Raw genomic sequence first — 20601 nt, 5'->3', positions numbered from 1 at the left:
TAATTTAACTCTAGTTAGTGTTCTTATATACAGCAAAAACATGTAATAAAAACTGATGAAGGGGGAGACTGTGCTATAAAAAGCTCTTAAGGGTCTAAATATAAGTCTACATACCTTTATTTTAGCGTTTTCTATCAAATGCTGAGCCACTGATTTTATCAGAACTTCAAAGAAAAACCACGAATACTGAAAAGAAAACCAAATTATTGCATTATATAAAACTGCAAAACTAGTCTAAAATTTCCAAAACTAAATTAGTCTTTTTACAGCCAATGACAACCTGGATAAAATTAGCTATTTACAACATCTGCTAGGAAAGAGATGACATATTGTTTCTTAACAGTTCAGTTCTGAGGATTAGGCTCTGCTTTATTAGAAACAAGAAGGAAAAAGTAAAAGTTTTTCAACAAATACCTTAAGTAGCTTGTTGCTTGTAAGAAAGTCAGCAGATGGTTTAAGAATTGTTGTCATGGATTTTGTCAGTTCTTCATGTACAGTCTTATATTCAGAAGCAATATAAGGCTCAGCTTTATAAGCATACTTGTAGGAAAAAGGAAACAGAATGTAACATGTGCAATTTAAATAAATGCAACTGACTATTTTTAATGGGATTATTTTTAAAAAAGCAAACACATTATTTTATGTTGTATACCTTGACATATGACCTCAAATAGCTATCCAATCCTTCTTCGTGGCACTGTGCAACAATATGTATAATAACCCTAAAAAAAGATAGAAACCAACAATAAACATAAAACTGCAGAAAAAAAATATGTTCTGCTGTCACAAAAATGTGTACTTTGACTACAGATCAGTTCATTTCTGCAACTTACTACCACATGGAGAAATCTGGGGCACAAACCATTAATCATTTAAACACACTGGACCACTTAAATTCTTTACCTTGTCACATTGACTGTAACTTCCTCTTGAGTAGTTCTAGTGAGAACTCTAAACAATTGGTTTAGAATTGTAGGCAGGAAAGCTATCATCACATGGCCCTCCATAGCATGAAGACTCTAAGAGAAAGAAATAGAGTAGTAATATTACTTCCTTGTAATCAAGCCATTTAATGTTATTTTCAAAACTCCTCTACAATCTACTTAGAAAAAGAACTTTCCCCCTTCAAGAAAGGGGGAAAAGGAGGATCTGGGAAATTATAGACCAGTCAGCCTAACTTCGATACCTGGAAAGATACTGGAACAAATTATTAATCAATTTGTTCAAATCTGGAGAATAAGGTGATAATAGCAAACATAGATCCAACTTAATTTCCTTCTTTGATAGGATTACTGGCCCAGTGGAAAAGAGGGAAGCAGTAGGAATGATATAACTGGACTACAGTAAGGCTTTTGACACAGTCCCACATGACAATCTCATAAGCAAACTAAGGAAATGTGGTCTAGATTAGATTACTATAAAGTGGATTCAAAACTGATTAAAAGACTGAACTCAAAGAGTAGTTAACAATGGTTTGCCATCAAAGTGGGAGGACATATCAAGTGGAGTTACACCGTGGTCTTTCCTGGGTCCAGTACTATTAAATATTTCCATTCACAACTTGGATGATGGAGTGGAAAGTATGCTTATAAAGCTTGCGGATTACACCAAGACAGGAAGTGTTGCAAGCACTATGGAGGACAGGATTAGAATTCAAAATGATCTTGATAAATTGGAAAATTGGTTTTAAATCAGTAAGATAAATTTCAATAAAGACAAGTGAAAACTACTACACTTAAGAAGGAAAAAATCAAATGCACAAATACAAAGTGGAGAATATCTGGTTAGGCAGCAATACTACAGAAAGGATCTGGGCGTTATGGTGGATCACAAATTGAATATGACTCAACAGTATGATGCTGTTACAAAAAAGGTAAATGTCATTCTGAGATGCATTAACAGGAGTGTTGTATATAAGACGTGGGGAATTAATTGTTCCACTCTAATCAGCACTGGTGAAGCCTCAGCTGAAGTACTGTGTCCAGTTTTGGACACCACACTCAAGAACAAATTGGAAAGAGTCCAGAAGAGAGCAACAATAATAAGAGGTTTAGAAAATGAGCCCTATAAGGAAAGGTTGAAGGAACTAGGCAAGTTTACTCTAGAGAACCAAAGGCTTCTCTAGACTAAAGAGAAGAGCGGGGACATGATAACAGTTTTCAAATATGTAAAAGGTTTTTATAAAGAGGATAATCACCTGTTCTATGGAAAAGAAGTAATAGGCTTAATTTGCAGCAAGAGAGATTTAGGTTGCATATTAGGAAATTTTTTCTAACTATAAGGGTAGTTAAAAACTAGAACAGGTTACCTAGGGATGCTATGGAATCCTTGTCATTAGAGGTTTTAAAGAACAGGTTAGACAAACACCTGTCAGGGATGATGTAGATATACTTTATCTTGCCTGAGTGCAGAGGGGTGGATTAGATGACCTCTTTAGGTCTCTTCCAGCCGTATACTTCTATGATTCAATCCTTTGCACTGTATAGTACTAATTGCTATCTGAAAGACAACTGTATGAAAGGGGATGGAGAATACTTTTTGACATATGAAATTTTCAATTTTGTGGAAATTACAGTGTTATAGTCAGGTAATGTAGGCATAAAATTTAGATTTGGTTAAATAAAAGGATTTTAGAACTTCTCATTCATAATTTTTTGCTTCCATGGGGTCAATAGTCTTCTATAACAAGTATTCCAACATCTACCACATCAAGTTGACAAGTTGAACACTAGACACCTTGCTAGTTCAGTCAAGAACCCAGGCTACTACTTTGACATTCAGTCTGCACTTGCAGACATTTTAATCCAAGCAAATTGCAGTTTATGCAGAAGAATATACACAGCCTAACTGTAAGGGTATGCCAAGTTTGGTAAATCTTCAAATGCAGAGTGCTCAACTACTGTGGACAGTGAAGTGTTCAAATAATTAAAAATACTAAGTGCTTGGCATGAAGAAAGTATATTTGGAAGATGGATGAGACAGGTTAAATCTCTGCTCAATATATTAATAAGGTGTCTGGGTTTTTTTGAGTTTATTTATTTTATTTGTCAAGGTTTATTTTTAGTGATTTTTAAGTTTTACGTAGATGTTAAAAATTGTTTTTGGGGTTTTTTTTCGCTTTGTACAACCTGTAATAAGTTATGTATATTTCGGCTTAGCTAAATTCAATATTTTTAATAGTTTTGATAGATATCAATGTTTATTTTTAATCATTTTTCCATTTTGATCAATTAAAATGTTCATAGTTGTGGGAAATTGTGTGTGTGGGGAACAGACAATTATTTAATGACAGTCAATGTTAGAATTCAAAATGTTAAAGCTTTATACCCATTAAAACACACATTGTCAATATCATATGTCAAAATATACAAAGGAAATAGCCTCAAATCAAACTCTAATAAGTTCTCAAGAAGCATTTTTCTTACTTTTGTTTATCTTTAAATTTTGATTATTAAAGAAATATTTTTTCATCGGTTTCTGTGTATATGTTGAAATAGACATTTATCAACATTTACTGATAAAAATCTAATCCTTCCAAGCCAAAGCATATTATATACATTACTCAATAAAGTAGTATATACTGTAATGATAATATCTTTGTAATGTTCCCTAGTGTGCTTTAACATAGTACTGTTTCAAACAGCACTATAAGAACATAAGAACGGCAATACTGGGTCAGACAAAAGGTCCATCTAGCCCAGTATCCTGTCTTTCAACAGTGGCCAATGCCAGGTGCCACAGAGGGAATGAATAGAACAGGTAATCATCAAGTGATCCATCCCCTGTCGCCCATTCCCAGCTTCTGGCAAACAAAGGCTAGGGACACCATCCCTGCTCATCCTGGCTAATAGCCATTGATGGACCTATCCTCCATGAACTTATCTAGTTCTTTTTTGAACCCTGTTATAGTCTTGGCCTTCACAACATCCTCTGGCAAGGAGTTCCACAGGTTGACTGTGTGTTGTGTAAAAAATACTTCCTTTTGTTTGTTTTAAACCTGCTGTCTATTAATTTCATTTGGTGACCCCTAGTTCTTGTGTTACAAGGAGTAAATAACACTTCCTTATTTACTTTCTCCACACCACTCATGATTTTATAGACTCTATCATATCCCCCCTTAGTCGTCTCTTTTCCAAGCTGAAAAGTCCCAGTTTTATTAATCTCTCCCCATATGGCAGCCGTTCCATACCCCTAATCATTTTTGTTGCCCTTTTCTGAACCTTTTCCAATTCCAATATATCTTTTTTGAGATGGGGTGACCACATCTGCATGCAGTATTCAAGATGTGGGCGTACCATGGATTTATGTAGAGCAATATGATATTATCTGTCTTATTATCTATCCCTTTCTTAATGATTCCCAACATTCTGTTCGCTTTTTCGACTGCCACTGGATGTTTTCAGAGAACTATCCACAATCACTCCAAGATCTCTTTCTTGAGTGGTAACAGCTAATTTAGACCCCATCATTTTATATGTATAGTAGGGATTATGTTTTCCAATATGCTTTACTTTGCATCTATCAACATTGAATTTATCTGCCAGTTTGTTGCCCAGTCACCCAGTTTTGAGAGCTCCTTTTGTAGTTCTTCGCAGTCTGCCTGGGACTTAACTATCTTGAGTTGTTTTGTATGATCTGCAAATTTTGCCACCTCACTGTTTACCCCTTTTTCCAATCATTTATGAATATGTTGAATAGGAATGGTCCCAGTACAGACACCTGAGGGACACCACTATTTACCTCTCTCCATTCTGAAAACTGACGACTTATTCCTACCTTTTGCTTTCTATCTTTTAACCAGTTACCAATCCATGAGAGAACCTTCCCTCTTATCCCATGACTGCTTACTTTGCTTGAGAGCCTTTGGAGAGGGACCTTGTCAAAGGCTTTTTGAAAATCTAAATACACTATATCCACTGGATCCCCTTTGTCCACGTGCTTGTTGACCCCCTCAAAGAATTCTAGTGTTGACTATTCCCCAACAAATTATGTTCATCTATGTGTCTGACAATTCTGATCTTTACTATAGTTTCAACCAGTTTTCCCAGTACTGAAGTCAGACTTACCGGCCTGTAATTGCCGGGGTCACCTCTGGAGCCCTTTTTAAAACTTGGCGTCACATTAGCTATCCTCCAGTCATTTGGTACAGAAGCTGATTTAAATGATAGGTTACAGACTAGTTAGTATTCCTGCAATTTCACATACGAGTTCCTTCAGAACTCTCAGGTGAATACCATCTAGTCCTGGAGACTTATTACTGTTTAGTTTATCAATTTGTTTCAAAACCTCCTCTAATGACACCTCAATCTGGAACAGTTCCTCAGATTTGTCATCTAAAAAGAATGGCTCAGGTTTGGGAATCTCCCTCACATCCTCAGCTGTGAAGACCGATGCAAAGAATTCATTTAGTTTCTCCGCAATGGCCTTATCATCCTTGAGCGCTCCTTTAGCATCTCGATTGTCCAGTGGCTCCTCTGGTTGTTTAGCAAGCTTCCTGCTTCTGATGTACTTAAAAATTTTGTTGCTATTACTTTTTGAGTCTTTGGCTACCTGTTCTTCAAATTCTTTTTTGGCCTTCCTAATTATATTTTTACACTTCATTTGCCAGAGTTTATGCTCCTTTCTGTTTTCCTAACTAGGATTTAACTTCCATTTTTTAAAGGATGACTTTTTGCCTCTCACTGCTTCTTTTACTTTGTTGTTTAGCTATGGTGGCTCTTTTCTGGTTCTCTTACTAAGTTTTTTAATTTCGGATATACATTTAAGTTGAGCCTCTATTATCGTGTCTTTAAAAAGTTTCCATGCAGCTTTGCAGGGATTTTACTTTTGGTGCGGTACCTTTTAATTTCTGTTTAACTAACCTCCTCATTTTTGTATAGTTTCCCTTTCTGAAATTAAATGTTACAGTGTTGGGCCGCTGTGGTGTTTCCCCTGCTACAGGGAGGTTAAATTTAATATTATGGTCACTATTACCAAGTGGTCCAGCTATATTCACCTCTTGGCCCTGATCTTGTGCTCCACTTAGGAGTAAATCTATAATTTCCTCTCCTCTTGTGGGTTCCAGGACTAGCTGCTCCAAGCAGCAGTCATTTAAGGTGTCAAGAAACTTTATCTCTGCATCCCGTCCTGAGGTGATATGTACCCAGTCAATATGGGGATAGTTGAAATCCCCCATTATTATTGAGTTTTTTATTTTAATAGTCTCAGATCCTACCTGTATTTCATCTTCCATACTGTCCTCCTTACTAGGACATAGAGCAGGGGTTGGCAACCTTCAGCACACAGCCCATCAGGGTAATCCCCTGGGAGGCCACGAGACGTGTTTACATTGACCGCCTGCAGGCATGGCCCCCCGCAGCTCCCAGTGGCCGCGATTCGCTGTTCCTGGACAATGGGAGCTGCGGGAAGCCTTGGGCTCCAGGGTCGTGATGGCCACCGCACATTTCCCTCAGTTGGATGTTCTCCTTACCTGAGGCTTTCATCTTCCTCAACAGCACAGAGGCTGTCAGACCAGGGATGGGACCGTTCAACTGTGTCCCAGAAAGTCTCATCTATGTACCTCTCTGTCTCCCTTAGCTCCTCCAGCTCAGCCACCCTGGTCTCCAAAGCCCGTACATGGTCTCTGAAGGCCAGGAGTTCCTTGCACCGAATGAATACATACGCCACTTGCCCATAGGGCAGGTAATCATGCATGCCGCATTGGGTGCAATAAACTATGATAAAGTGCACTAGGGAACCTTTAGTGCACACTAGCAGGGTCTACATGGACCAGTCAATGCAGTGATACTTGAACCTCAGTGGTTCAGGAGCCAAATTAGTGATCAACATTACCCAAAAGAGCCACAGTAGTGTGAGTTCATTGTTTCATTTACTATAGTGTTATATATTCATATTTAAATAGTATGACAGGGGAAAATATATATATAATTTTCACAGCAAAATGACTGAACAAGTATTATTATTTTATCAACTACAATTGGTTAATAACATGGTAAAAACATCCTGATTGGTTAATAACTTAGATTGGTTAATAATTAAATCACACAGTGTTTTAATAACGTGCTGCAAAGAACCACAGGAGACACATTAAAGAGCATCTTGAGGCTTAAGAGCCACGTTCTGAGTATCACTGAGTTAATGCATACACGTTACTGGAATTCAGAAATCACACCCCTGTAGTCCGCATTACTGCTCCACGTAGACAAGCCCTTAGATACAAGAAACTAGCTTTGTTTTTTCCCCCCGCAGTGTTTACTGACTGGATAAACATTGTTTTCATTTATTTTGTATCGGAGTGTTTTATTGGTGATTATTGGTTAAAACTGAAAATTGGAAGCGCTATATATTAAATATAATAATACTGTTGTGTATTTATTTGGCACTTGACATTTGATGATTTAAAAATAATTTCAGGAAAGAAGGATGGTTTTGTGGTTAATGCACTACACTGGGACACAGAAGAGCTGGCTTCAATTCTCAGCTTTTCCAGACTTTCTGCATGACATTAGGCAAGTTACATCATCTGTGTGTCTCAGCTACATATTTAAAATGTACATAATACTATTTCCTTTCTTCCACCCGTTCTAAGTCTTGCTTATTTGGACTGTAAATTCTTTAGAACAGGGATAATGTCTTACTGTGTGTATGCACAGTGCCCAGGCACAATGAAGACCCTAATCTCAGTTGTAGCTTTGAGAGTAAAGTAACAGATGATAAATACCTTACAAACATCCATTAATTTAGCCTTACTACATTTCTGTGATGCAGACAATCATCCTCTGTGAAGCACAAGGAGATTAAGGTGACTTGTACAAGTCACACAGAAAATTGATGGAAAAGCCAGGAATAGTACTAGGTCTCTGGACTCCAAGTCCTGTGCCTTAACCACAATACTATTTTTCTGGTCTCCAGAGGCAACATGTTGAAGCTGATGTTTTGTTAACCTTAATGTAGTCACAGTGGCCAAGATGCTGATGCATAAAGTTTGGCCCCTAAATCCATATTTCAGCCTCTTAAAAAGTGGCTTGATTTTCTGAGGGGCTAAGTACCCACAATTAAGTCAACAAGAGCTGCATGTACTTACGAAAATAAATAGATTTAGGTGCCGGGCCTTCAGCATCTATTTTAAAATTCTGGCCAATTTGGCTAAATTAACATTCCTGTGGGAACCTTACTTTTTTGTTCAAGCTATATCAATCTTCAGAGAAGGTGGTTGAGGTGACTGGGGGCTAAACTTAGCAAAACTCCATCATTATCACATCCTGATTTGCAGCCCCACCCCTCAATTGATAGGACCACAGTCCTCTCCCCAATTTCCCAATTTTATTAAATCTGTTATATCACTGCTGTTTTGTACCTTAAGATACTTTACGAGATCAGTTCCTAAGGCCTGGGCTCCAGACTCCGTTTTCTGACAGTACTCAAAAAAGTTGTGTAAGTGCTGGTCCTACCAAAAACAAGAGAACCAAAGTTAATCAGCAATAACTGAAGTTTACTTCCATAATCAAAAGAGGAACAAAGCAATGCATATATAAAAATGCAGATACCATTGCTTTGTTCCTCTTTTGATTTTTATATTTTATATATGTTTCCAGTTAGCACTTCCAAGTGCCAATATAAAATAGGTGCATAACAAACAGCCAAAAACTTCAACCACATTAAATGGATCCATTACTGAACAATCATTGCACAAAATGGCATGTATATTTCCTTAAAAATAATTGACAGGGAGGAAAAAATTACTATAATTGCCCTGATTAACAGTAATAAGCATGTACTGTCTAAGTCCTGTATTTGTTTCTATCAGTACAGAACCCAAAATACTAATCCAAAATATAGTAATCTACAGATACAAGTATATGTGAAGACAGCCACATCCAGCAGTGCAAAGGTAACTACAGTTTTGTTTTGTTTTTAAATTTTAAGTAAATGTTTTTAGTATTTGTCAAAGATGCCAAGTTAGTAGCTGAGATTAAAATCATATTTATCTTCAGATCAATACAGTAAAGGTATTGTCCGTGCAGCTTTCTCACACTGCCACGCTTTTATATCTCAAGCTGACCTGAAAGAACCACTTTTAGCTGTCAGATGGGAGATCACTCTTCATGACCATTCAGTCCTTTAGCTCTCTACTTACACTGCCAACAAGCATGTCAGTTAACACTGTGATGGTTTTAATGTGAACAACTGGAATTGGATTGAGACTGGCACTTTTCACTTTGGTCAAAAATTGGACTGGACTCAAATGTGAACTGATGACTTAGACAAAAGGCTTTGTATTCTGGATAATCATTTTAAAATCCACTGTAGCATACAGTACGTTTTATATATTAACTATGGGGGAGATTTTCAGAGGCACAAAATAGGAGTTGGCAGCCTTTTGTGTGTTTCTTTTGTGTGTTTGAAAATCTCCTTTATATATTGTATTCATGCTACAAAGACACATTAATCATAAAATATTTGTTTTGGTTTTAAACTTACCTGTGTGTAGACAGTAGAAACTAGATGCGTAGAAATTTTTAACAATGGTTTGCCTCCATCTACCCATTTAATTTCAGGACCAGAATGCTGTTTGCACACAAAGAGGAAAAACAATATATCATGTCAGCATACCAACCCAAAACAACAGGACAGTGGTTTGCATACCATATATATGGACATTTCAGACTGTCCTATAAACTGTAAACTTGTACATATCAAGTAAAATTGTGCAATGAATAATTGGAAGGCAATGCCACTAAAAATCATTATGAAATATGTATGTAGTTACTCAATTAGAAATGGTTCTTTTTAAAGACAAACTGTCCCATAGTATTGGCATCACATGAAAAACTTGCAGATGGATGAACTTTATGGGTTATATATGCTAATTAACTCAGTGGACTTTTCATGTGAGATATGGGTTTTCTGACTCTCCTTTAAGTGTATGGGGAAACCTCCTGGACTACAGGAAATCCTCATTTGATTGGCTGTTCTTGAGAAGGACAGTCAATCAGAGCTGCTGCTTGCACTAAGATAAACTGGTGTCTTAGAATGTGTAGCAGTCAGTGTTCCCTTTCCCTCTCATTTGGGAATGTCAGAACAGTACTCAGCTCTCTAAAGTGAGATCCTGTTGGGGAGCTGTTGTTTCCTGCTTGCCCTGTGCATAGGTGCGAGAACTAGGCATGCTAAGAGTGCTGCCACACCCCCTGGCTTGAAGTGGTTTCCATCATATAGAGGGTTTAGTTTGGTTCAATGGCTCTCAGCACCCCCACTATACAAACTGTTCTAGCATCCCTGACCCTGCATCTAGACGTTCTAGTCCTCCGGATGCTAAGACTTGGGAGGAGAAGGTGAAGAGCTAAGTGCTTCCCTAAAATTAAGGGAAGGGTGGGATAGACATGGCTGGATTATGAAAAGCAAGGAGATGGGGAGGAAGTTGGAGAGTGAAAAGGTGGTGGTGGGGAGGACTGGACACAGAAGGGGAAGAAACAATTCTCCCAATTAATTCCCTCTTCTCAGTTGAGTTCCGGCCTCCCCCTCCCCCCTTGCCTCATTCCCCCTTCATTGAATTCCCCTTTTACTTTCTGCATCTCTCCCCCTGACCCTTCTGCACTGGCATCTTTTTATGATTTTATGTAAAGTTATAATCTACAGATTTTGCTTTGACAATGCTGGCATGTAGGATTTTAGCAGCTCCAAGATTCAGTTTGTGGAACAAGGGCTATTCTTGGGTGAGAGGTTTATTGAAAGAGAAGTGCATGGATAAGGTGACATTCTAATAAAAGTTAAGAAAAGAACTTCAGATGAATTTGCAAAGCCTTCTTGTGTATTTAAATTTAATTTAAAGTATGTCACGGTCTAATTGGGAAGTTTTTCATTGGATGAGATGAAGTGTCCAGACCTTGGAATTAGTATGCATGGACCATCAGTTAGGCACTCTCTTCCCTGAACAAAATATTGGCCAACAAATCATCAACTTAATGACGCACATATATTCCCAGTTCATGTATGTGTGGAGCAACCACAACTGAACATTTGCATCACTTGTTGAACAAACACCAATATTAAAGAGTGTCTTGGTCTGTCTATTCTAGATTATAAAACTCCAAGGGAATATTTAGGGTGCAAATGGAATACTCTTGAAATGCTTATTACCTTCCCTAATATTATTCTGCTACACAAATGCATATTCCCAGCACACACAGAGCCACTAAAGAGGCTCTAAATAAAAAGCCCAAAACTATGGTCATAAAAAAATTATGATATCTTTAGTATATGTAACTTAAACATAAACTAACTAAACAAATGGCAACAATTTTACCACTGCATTTTGAAACAAATGGAGGACCTTTCAGTGTATCAAGAGAGAAAGAACAGATTTGGTATATAGGGAATTCTCCTCATACCAGGTGCAGGAATCAATACAGATTATTGCACAAATGTTCTTTTTTAAATTTTTTTATGTTATTAGTCTATTTTTCTCTGCACACAGACAACATCCAATTTGTCACTATTACAAAAAAACCCTATCACAATATTTAAAAGCTCCTCAGACACCACACACAAGGGATAACAGAAAAAAACACGTGATTACATAAAAATCTATATGGGAGCAGGTTGACTCAAATCCTTGTGAAGCAAAATGACAGGATTTGCTCATATGATTTCTCCAATTTATTTATTTTAGAACTCCACATCAGTTACATCTCTTCTGCAATACATTCTATGTCACACAATCTGTATCTTGGAAGAGTCATAAAAATAAATGTTTTGACTGGAAAACGGCTACTTAAAATTCTTACAAAGCTTAGAACTGAACATTAGCCCATTTTATTTCTTGTATTCTCTTTTCTGAAACACAGAGAAAAAAATATACCTATATACCTATCTAAATACTATACCTTGCCAATCCCAAGTTCCTGATAGCTAAGATAGCCTGATGGAAGATTAGCTGATACAGGAATGTGCTGCTCATTTGTCACTACTCTCCCATCTTTTAATAATGGAAGCCAAGAATAGCCAACTACAAGAAACAAAAGTGAATTAATATTTTACATATATTATGTATTTTTTAATTAAAGGCCTATATGAGAGCTTCAGTGGCCTCCTCTCTATTTAGAGCATATACACGGTTACATGGTTTCTGGTTTACAAAGACCCAACTTGTTGAACAAAGAATATAAACATAGCTAAAAATGTTAAAAAAAGAATGTATTGTCATCTTCAGGTAAAAAATTGTAACATTTTAATTTGCTTGACACTCAAAAGAATTCATAATTCTTAAAAAAATTGAAATTAAGGATAAATATTTCACATGGCAAATCTATTTTTTCCACTATAATTAATATTACAGAATTACCTGCATCAATGCAACAGGTATCCAGTATACCAGCTAAATGCACTTTTTGAAATCTGCTAAACCATTATTAAAAGTAAAAAGGGTCAACAAGCCAAACCTTGTGTTTCAATGACATCTTTCTTCTTGGTACTGCCTTTGCTTGAATTATCACAGCTGACATGGTAGAATGTGAAAAACAAATGATGTTTTCCATGTAGCTGTGTGGGCAATTCTATTTTAATCTGAAAGGCAGATAAACATCAGCTTCAGTGATTTTTGTGAAGAAAAAATCTTCAATCATGCAGAGGCACATCATACTAGTTAATGTACAACAAGCATGCAGTTGTCCACTCTGGCCTGAGAACAACACTTGGTTTCAATGAGATTTGAAGAAAGATTTAAGAATGCAGTCAGACAATGTTAGGGTTTACATTAATTATGTAGAAGTAATAGTTTGAAAGATAATGACAGGGTCTGATTTTAATGTTTTTGCAAAGCCAGCATGAAAATAAATAAATACATCAAAAAAGTTTAATTTAATTTTCATAATGTAAAAGTGAATGAAGCAATAAGCATAATTAATAATACTACAACATTGTTTTTTCAATTACAATTAGAGCTTGAGTTCAATTTACATTAAATAAAATACATGATACATTTTACCCCTCTCCCCAAATGGGCACACCATCTCCACATTAGTCTGTTTTGCTATCTGTGAAACTTGTAAAAATACATACTGAAAGCCCGTAAAAGTGAAGTCTCAATTAGAATTGCTTACCTCATCATAAAACTCTGGATTTTGGTGGTGATGTAAAACATTGGCAAACGCATTTCTTGTAAACACTGGTCCACCTGGTCTACCATAGATACACTAAGAATCAGGAGAGGGGGGAAAATGGTGCTTTATCAGTCTTAACTTATATTCCTCCTTGTTGTCAAGAGTATAAAGTATTTTATTTTTTCTTACATTATCTCCTTTAAAAATAAAGTTTTGCAATGCAATTTTTTATAGCTCATGGCACATATTAATCAAGTTTTAGACTCTTTTTACTATCGGGAAATACAATGGATACTGTGCTAAAACTCAAAGTGTTAAAAAAAAATTAATCTTGTACTAATATCCTTTGGACTGTGGGATGTGGACAAGTGCACTGTATTAAAATAAGTTTGAACGATTATACTAAAATTGAATATTTTAAAAACAAATTGGAGAAATTTAAAATGAAGAATGGAAAGCGAAGAAATGTTTATTTGCTCAAAGATTAGGCTCAGTTAAAAAGAGGCCACTTTACCAGTAACTGCTGTTCTTCAAGAGTACCTCTGTGCATTCACACTTATGGGATTTGGTGTCCCTTGTTGATGGGCAGATGGAAGGCCAGAGCACTAAATTTAAATCCCAGTAATGAGGTGGTTCTCTCACTGGGGTAAAAGCTTTAGTGAGTCCTTTTAGGAATCTGGCTACTGTAGGAGAAGAAAGTATTGTTTCTCCCTGTTCTGACTGGTAATGTGCTGAGATAGCAGCCAGGTGCACATTTTAGAGAGGCTAATGAAAATTCCTGAACTTGAGATGTATACTGCTCTTGTGTAGTGTAGCTAGCATTGTGTGTTTTCCCTCAAGAGACTGAATTTCCCCTGTTCCTGAGTATGGAGGTGGCTAATTAATTATTGAACCAGCCAATTTTGCAGCAGTATCATATGTAGGCAGGCATATATATAGTGTGTCACATGTCATGATTGCCATGACAGCCATTAGCCTAAGGAATAACTTTGTAGGTTGATTCAGGTAGGCTCTTAGGCTGGTGTTTTCTGGATGCCGAGGAATCTCTCCTTTCCTTTCCACCACTGTCCATTAAACATGATTTTTTGAAAAGGAGATAGAGTAGACTTTTCCCAGTTTAACTGCAGGCCTTTGGTGATGAATGGCTTGCATGTTTTAAATATGATTCTGTCATTCCCTATTGTGATTTGTCTCTTATTAGAGAGGGAGAATGGCTGGCCCAGTACTAAGTGTCCTAGCCTGAGACTTGGAGACCTGGATTCGATTATCATTTTCACCACAGACTTCTTGTGTGACCTTGGGCAAGTCACTTTGTCTCTCTCTGCCTCAGTTCCATATCTTTAAAATAGGGATAATACTCTTTCCCTAACTCAGGGGGACGTTATGAGGATAAATAATTATAAGATTGTGAGGTGCCTAAATATTACAGTAATGGAGGCCACAATGTACCTAGTCATAGATAAAGACATGTGACCCCTGGCATCTTAAGCGGGCAGCTACCACAGCCAGGCACTTTGTGACGACCTTTAGATCTATGTACAAGCTGAAAAAGGAGTATCGTGTATTGAAATGTTTGTTTCCAATGCTGAAACTCAGATATCTGAACGGCTTTTTTCTGATGGTCACATGCAAATAAGCATAGATCAAGTGAGTCTCACATACCAGTTTCCTTGAGAGGAGGGAATGGTTGGTTAGCATTTTAAACAGAGGTCTTGATGTATCTGTTCAGGTTTCTGAGATTCAGAAAAGGTCTGAGACCATTCACTGTCTTAGGCTTTGTCTACACTATATAGTTTTGTTATCAAAAGGCAGCTTTTGCCGACAAAACAGTGGCGTTGTACACACTACAATGCTCCTCCTGCCAACAAAACTCTACTGTTTTGCCAACAAAATAAAACCACCTCGACAAGAGGCATAGAGCTTTTTGCAGGAAAGTTAGATTGACAAAGTGTCAGTGTAGACACTGTGTTGGTCGTAACTGGCCTCCAGGAGGTATACTGCAATGCCCACCATGACCAGAGCTGTTTTGAACTCTGCTGCCCTGCATCCAGCTACACAGGCATGCACCCCTCCCCTTTTAAAGCTTCAGGAAGTGTTGAAATTCCTCAGCATGCAGAGCTCACACAGCTACTGCCCAGCTGAGCACGCAGCTCTGGGCAGCAAGCACACTGCTGCCTGGACTACAGAGGAGGGGGTGGGAAAACTCAGACGGAATCACAGAATCAGAACATTAACACAGAATCCTGCTCTCCCGGGCACTAGAACTGCAGTGGCAAACAGGCAGGCAGGGCGGGCTGCTGCTGTGGGGGGGAGGAGAGAGGGGAGAGAGAGGGGAGACTCATGCTGTGCTGTACAGAGCCAGGGAGGGAGATGGAGGCTGATGTCAGCGTGTCCCCCTTCCCCCACCCCACCCCGCCGCGGTGTACTGGTCTCCCGTGAGCTGGGGTGTGGAGGGGACAGGGGCACAATAGCTGTCTGTGCACCAGCTTCTGCCTCAGGATTGGTTGCTTCCAGCTGCTGTCTGAACTTAAAAAGACAGCATGCCGACACACTCACTCTTCCCCGACACACACACTTCCCCAACAATCACTCTGTCTCTGTTTTTCTCTCTCTCTCTCTCACACACACACACACACACACACCCGGTCACACACGCTGCCGTCTCCCCACACTTCTGTAGGCTTCTCATGTTAAGTGTTCAGCAATGTCAGTTTGGTCATATTACCGAGCACTACTTTAAAAAGTGATTTAAAATGTGTTACTTTTCGGACACACAGAGCAATCATTACAAGGCTCATAGTACAGTGCAAACAAACAATGCCAGGCTCAGCACACTACAGCAACACACATGACTGTGGCTCAGTGTTAATATGTTCCTTCAAGGCATCCCTCGGCCAAATAGCCCCACATTGAGCTCCTTTTATAGACTTGTGTTCATAATGCACAGCACAATACTGAACAGCAGTGCAGGATCCATGCTTTCTGACAGAGATGGCTGGGTTGCAGGTTACCAGGGCAGTTGAAAAGCGTCTGGCAATCCAGTAGGATGCCCATGGAACAATGGGTTTGAGAAACCTTCATCATGTGATGCTGTACCTGCCCCATGAGGTATTGCAAACCCTTCCCAAAGCACCCTGCGTCCAGTTGCACAGTGGGATAGCTACCCACAGTACACTGTTCTCTGTGTCGATGCAAGAGCTGCTATTGTGGATGTGCTCCACCAAAACAAAGAGTATAGTGTGGACATGCAACAGCGGTTTAATTACAGCGGTGGCTATACGCCAGTGTAACTTGCGTCGACAAAACTCTGTAGTGTAGACAAGGACTTTGGAACCAGGAAATACCTAGAATAGAAGCCCTTCCCCTGATGTTCATAGAAGGACTTCCTCTATGGTTCCTTTTGAGAGGAGGGAGTCCACTTTATCCCACAGGACTTCCTTGTGAGAAGTGTCCCCGAAGAGGTTCAGGGAAGGTGGACTGGTAGAGAACTGGATGGCATATCTGCCGTGAATGTTCTCTAAAACCCAGTAAATGCAAGTAGTCATGCACAAGGCAGTGTTAAACTAGGACAGACAGAACTCAAAAGGAGGGGAATGGAAAGAAGAGGACTCAGGAAAACTAACTCTGCTCTCAACTGCAACATTAAACCTGCTTTTTGGTGACAGAGAAGGTGGACTGTAAAGAAACACATTTGCTTTTTTTGTTTCGGTTTCCTTTAAAAGGGGGGGGGGGGTCAAGTTAGAGGCTCAGGGAGAGGAAGTTCTGGGATGTGGCCACTCCCTGCCTTTGATATCTGAAGGAGGAATATGCTGGTGGTTTCCTAAGAGGAACAAGGGTTGAATGAGGCCAAGGGACCGAGCTCTAGCCCTGGCAACTTTCATCCTTTTGAATAATTAATCTACTTTTTTGCTGAAAAGACCTTGCCCTTCAAACAGAAGGTCCTTGATCTTACTCTGTGCCTCCAAAGTGATCCCCAATGAATGTATCCAGGAATATCTATGTAGGGAAGTTTCTGTGGCATGGCTCTGGAACAGGCATTGAGTTGTCATAGGCTGTCCTAACAGTGCATCAAACCACTATGCAACCCTCTGTGACCAGATCTCGCTGCTTGCTTTTACTTGTCTGGTAGAGCTTCCAACATGGGGTTAATGGCAACCTGGAGGGCATAATGGTACTTGGCCACCACACTTGGAAACTTTCATGCAAAGAGAACCTGACTAGTAGGTCTTACATCCAAAGGCATCTCAGCCTGCTAACCTCTCTGTTGGTAGAAATGGAATGGGAGGTTCAAAACTAAAACAACTAGGGAGTTTGGGGTTGGGTGACTTTTCAAGAAATGGAAACATCGGCTGCAACGGGATACATCTTGTGTGCTTTCCTGGAGACTGCCAGAGAAGACTGGAGGTGTAAGCCCTGGGTAAGAGACATTAACTTGCATTCAGACTTGGAGGATATAAAAGAGGGGATGAGGAAGCTCTGCCACTATTGTCTCTGTAGGTAGCTGGACACTATTTCCCTTCCTCCTGAGATACTCCTGGAACTGTTTGTAGTCCATCAGGTGGAGATATAGCAGAGGCGTCAATAGGACCACGAGGAGAACTGTGGCATTGTTTGTGTCCCCAATAAGGGATTTTCCATCATCTAGGGGACCCCATCAAGTGGGTCCAAATCAACCTGCACATCAGCCACTGGTGGGGCATGTCAGGTGGAGGTAGGAGAGAATGTTGGTGAGGGATCAGCTTCCTCAGTTCTGAGATTGGTACAGAAGGCTGTGACAATGTTGTGAGCACTAATGGCAGGACTGATGGGGCATCTCCCACAGCACGAGGTTCAGATAGCTTGCGTATTTCAGATTCAATAAGGACCTAACTACACTCTTGAATATAATCTCATATTATTAACTGGAGAGGACCTTGTATAAAGGTCCCTCCAAAGATCTGGTATCTGTGGGAAGGCTGCAGGGGCCAAACCCCTTGGACTCCCCCAGGTGCTGAAATCAGCGTGCCTCTCAAATCCACCCCAAATGGCACTAAGGGTGTCCCTGTACCAATCCTGCAGTGAGGTGACCCTATGGGGCGGATTGGGTGATGGTTCCAGACAAGATGAGGAATAATCTGCAGTAATGGAGTTATTATTTGGACTGCAGCATGTAGACAGGGAAAAGGTCCTAGGGATTTCCAGTAAAGTGAACCCTTCTGAGATCCACAGTGATCGCATCTGCACTGGCAGCTCTGGTACCAAGAGCTACTGATGCTGCTGCTCCAGCACAGTCACCATAGAAAGGACGTGCACTGGGGAGCTGATCAGGAGGAAAGAATGTGCTTCTTTTTCTCTTCCTTCACACCTCCTCAGTGCCAGAATGATGCTGCTTTTCCTTACTTTTCAAGTAGGATTCTCTGGAAGTAGTATTTGTGTTGGGCCCTGAAGAGAGGGTCTGTGCTGGAGACATTTTAAGAACCACATTTTAAGGCCTACATTTTAAAAAGGAACTAGTGGTTTTGGGTGCCTCAATTTCTTGATGCCCAACTTTTAGTCACCTTGATTTTCAGATGACAGGTGCTCTACACTTACTTAAAATCAAGTCTCCTAAAGGCTACTTAAATTGGGCACTCAAAAACTGACAACCCCAAATTCATTAGTCACTTTTGAAAATTTAGGTCTAAAGAATTTCTGGAATGGTACATAGCTGCTCTCCCATTTTATTTAGCAACAGAAACAATGTTTTATTATTACAGTTTATTGTACATCAAAATATGTACTGCTAAATGATTTAAAATATAGAGTGAAAGCCCCATTCAGAAAGCCTATTGTTAGTGAGAAGCAGTTAAGGAAGGATTATAATTTTTTCCTCTTTATAGCAATTATCATTCACTTTTAGCCCTGCCTAACACCAGAAAACCAGCATTAGGCTCTCTCAGGCAACTTTCTCCCTATTCCACTGTGGCAGTCAGTCAGTCAGGCCTAGTCAGGAAGCCAAATACACTTGAGTCAGTCAATGTTCTAAAGCTTTGCCTCGTGAGTAGGAGCAAACCACCCCACACCGCAACAGGCTTCTTCTGTGGAAGCTTCATTCGGGTGAGGATAGAAATAAAAAGACCAGTGGGAATATTTTCACCAAGACTGGCCAATAGCAGGGGTTAGTGGCTCTGCCCATTACCTTTCAGAGATGTGCAAGTCATCTCCAGGACAATCCAACTGCCACAGAGAAGGAAGAACAAAGATCCCAACTCTAATCCTTGTGTAGGCCCACAGTGTGTTACTTCTAAACCAGTAAATCTTAATGTTTTTCTTCTATTAGATACCAAAATCACAGACAAACCTTTAAAGGCAGAGAATCTTCTTCATCCGAATCTTTGAACTCAATGCATACTGCAATATTTCTAGCCTAAAACAATATTTTAAAAAAATATTTATTCAGAACCATCGTCATAGAAATAGAATATATATTTGGTCATTAATATCTGAATAGAACTGCAGTCCACAACAAGAGTTTAGTATTTTCCTTACACTCACCTTTGCAAATGACTTTTGACTGTCATATTTCAAGTGCTTTGGATAAACATAAAGGTGATTGTTGTAGATGGTGAAAGGCTGAGAATGTTTTGGAATACAGGGAACAAATTCCTCCACTTCGAACGTTACTACTGTCTTGGGACTGTTTTCAAACTGTTTCATGGGAATGTATGATGAGTTAACATAATCTGAAAATAGATTAAAAACAATAAAAAATTTGAAGTAAAAAAGCTTATTCAACTATTTAATAATGCTTATCAATACTTACTAGAAAAATCTGGAGAGACATTATCAATTGTTATGTCTAGATTTCCTAAAATAACTGGCAGCTTGGCCATCTTTTCAGGTCTGTAAACAGAAACAACAAAAAAGGTCAGGTCAGTTGCCAAAATCTATCAGAAATACAGAAGAAAAAAAAGCAATATCCCAACATTCCAACACACATACATACACTCTACCCTTTGAGATGCTACAGAACACTTTTACAACAGAGTATACAAGCACTGCACGACAAAGCTAAACACCTTGTTATGTTTGACCTAAACACAAGTTTTGCCTTATGAGACAGAAGGTGTTCAGCTGTCGTGCATCCATAACTGTTGCTCTTCAAGATGTGTTGCTCATGTCCATTCCATTCTAGGTGTGCACGCGCCCACGTGCACAGTCGTCAGACTTTTGCCTTAGCGGTATCCTTAGCTGTGCCACCTTGAGTCCTGCACTCATGCATCGGAATATTAGGCGCTGCCGACCCTACGCCCTCTCAGTTCCTTTTTGCTGGCAACTCCAACAGAGGGGCAGGAGGGCGGGTAATGGAATGGACATGAGCAACACATCTCGAAGAACAGTTACGAAAGGTAGGTAACTGTTTTTTCTTCTTTGCGTGCTTGCTCATATCGATTCCATTCTAGGTGGCTCACAAGCAGTATCCTCAGAGGTGGGCTTGGAGTTCATGGTCGTGCGGCTTGCAACACTGCTCTACTAAAACCAGCAT

The 20601-nt window shown here is 39.3% G+C and overlaps 1 protein-coding gene across 3 annotated transcripts in view; it reads right to left on the bottom strand.

The window, feature by feature from the left end:
- The window catches only part of DOCK9 (dedicator of cytokinesis 9), a 308951-nt gene that overhangs the window by 120662 nt on the left and 167688 nt on the right, over window positions 1-20601 (bottom strand). For all 3 annotated transcript variants that reach the window (XM_065397434.1, XM_065423846.1, XM_065397509.1), the window contains 12 exons: window positions 19879-19958; window positions 19611-19798; window positions 19417-19482; window positions 13098-13190; window positions 12438-12561; window positions 11883-12004; window positions 9481-9567; window positions 8357-8446; window positions 904-1019; window positions 653-722; window positions 415-540; window positions 115-186 (listed from right to left, as the gene is read on the bottom strand). In XM_065397434.1, coding sequence (XP_065253506.1) covers window positions 115-186; window positions 415-540; window positions 653-722; window positions 904-1019; window positions 8357-8446; window positions 9481-9567; window positions 11883-12004; window positions 12438-12561; window positions 13098-13190; window positions 19417-19482; window positions 19611-19798; window positions 19879-19958 — 1234 coding nt within the window. The remainder of the gene's footprint in view (window positions 1-114; window positions 187-414; window positions 541-652; window positions 723-903; window positions 1020-8356; window positions 8447-9480; window positions 9568-11882; window positions 12005-12437; window positions 12562-13097; window positions 13191-19416; window positions 19483-19610; window positions 19799-19878; window positions 19959-20601) is intronic.

This window comes from Emys orbicularis, chromosome 1 (genome assembly GCF_028017835.1).
Source record: "Emys orbicularis isolate rEmyOrb1 chromosome 1, rEmyOrb1.hap1, whole genome shotgun sequence".
In the NCBI taxonomy this organism is placed as follows: domain Eukaryota; kingdom Metazoa; phylum Chordata; order Testudines; family Emydidae; genus Emys; species Emys orbicularis.
Note: the sequence above shows the minus strand (reverse complement) of the source record. Positions and strands in the feature narration are given on the sequence as shown.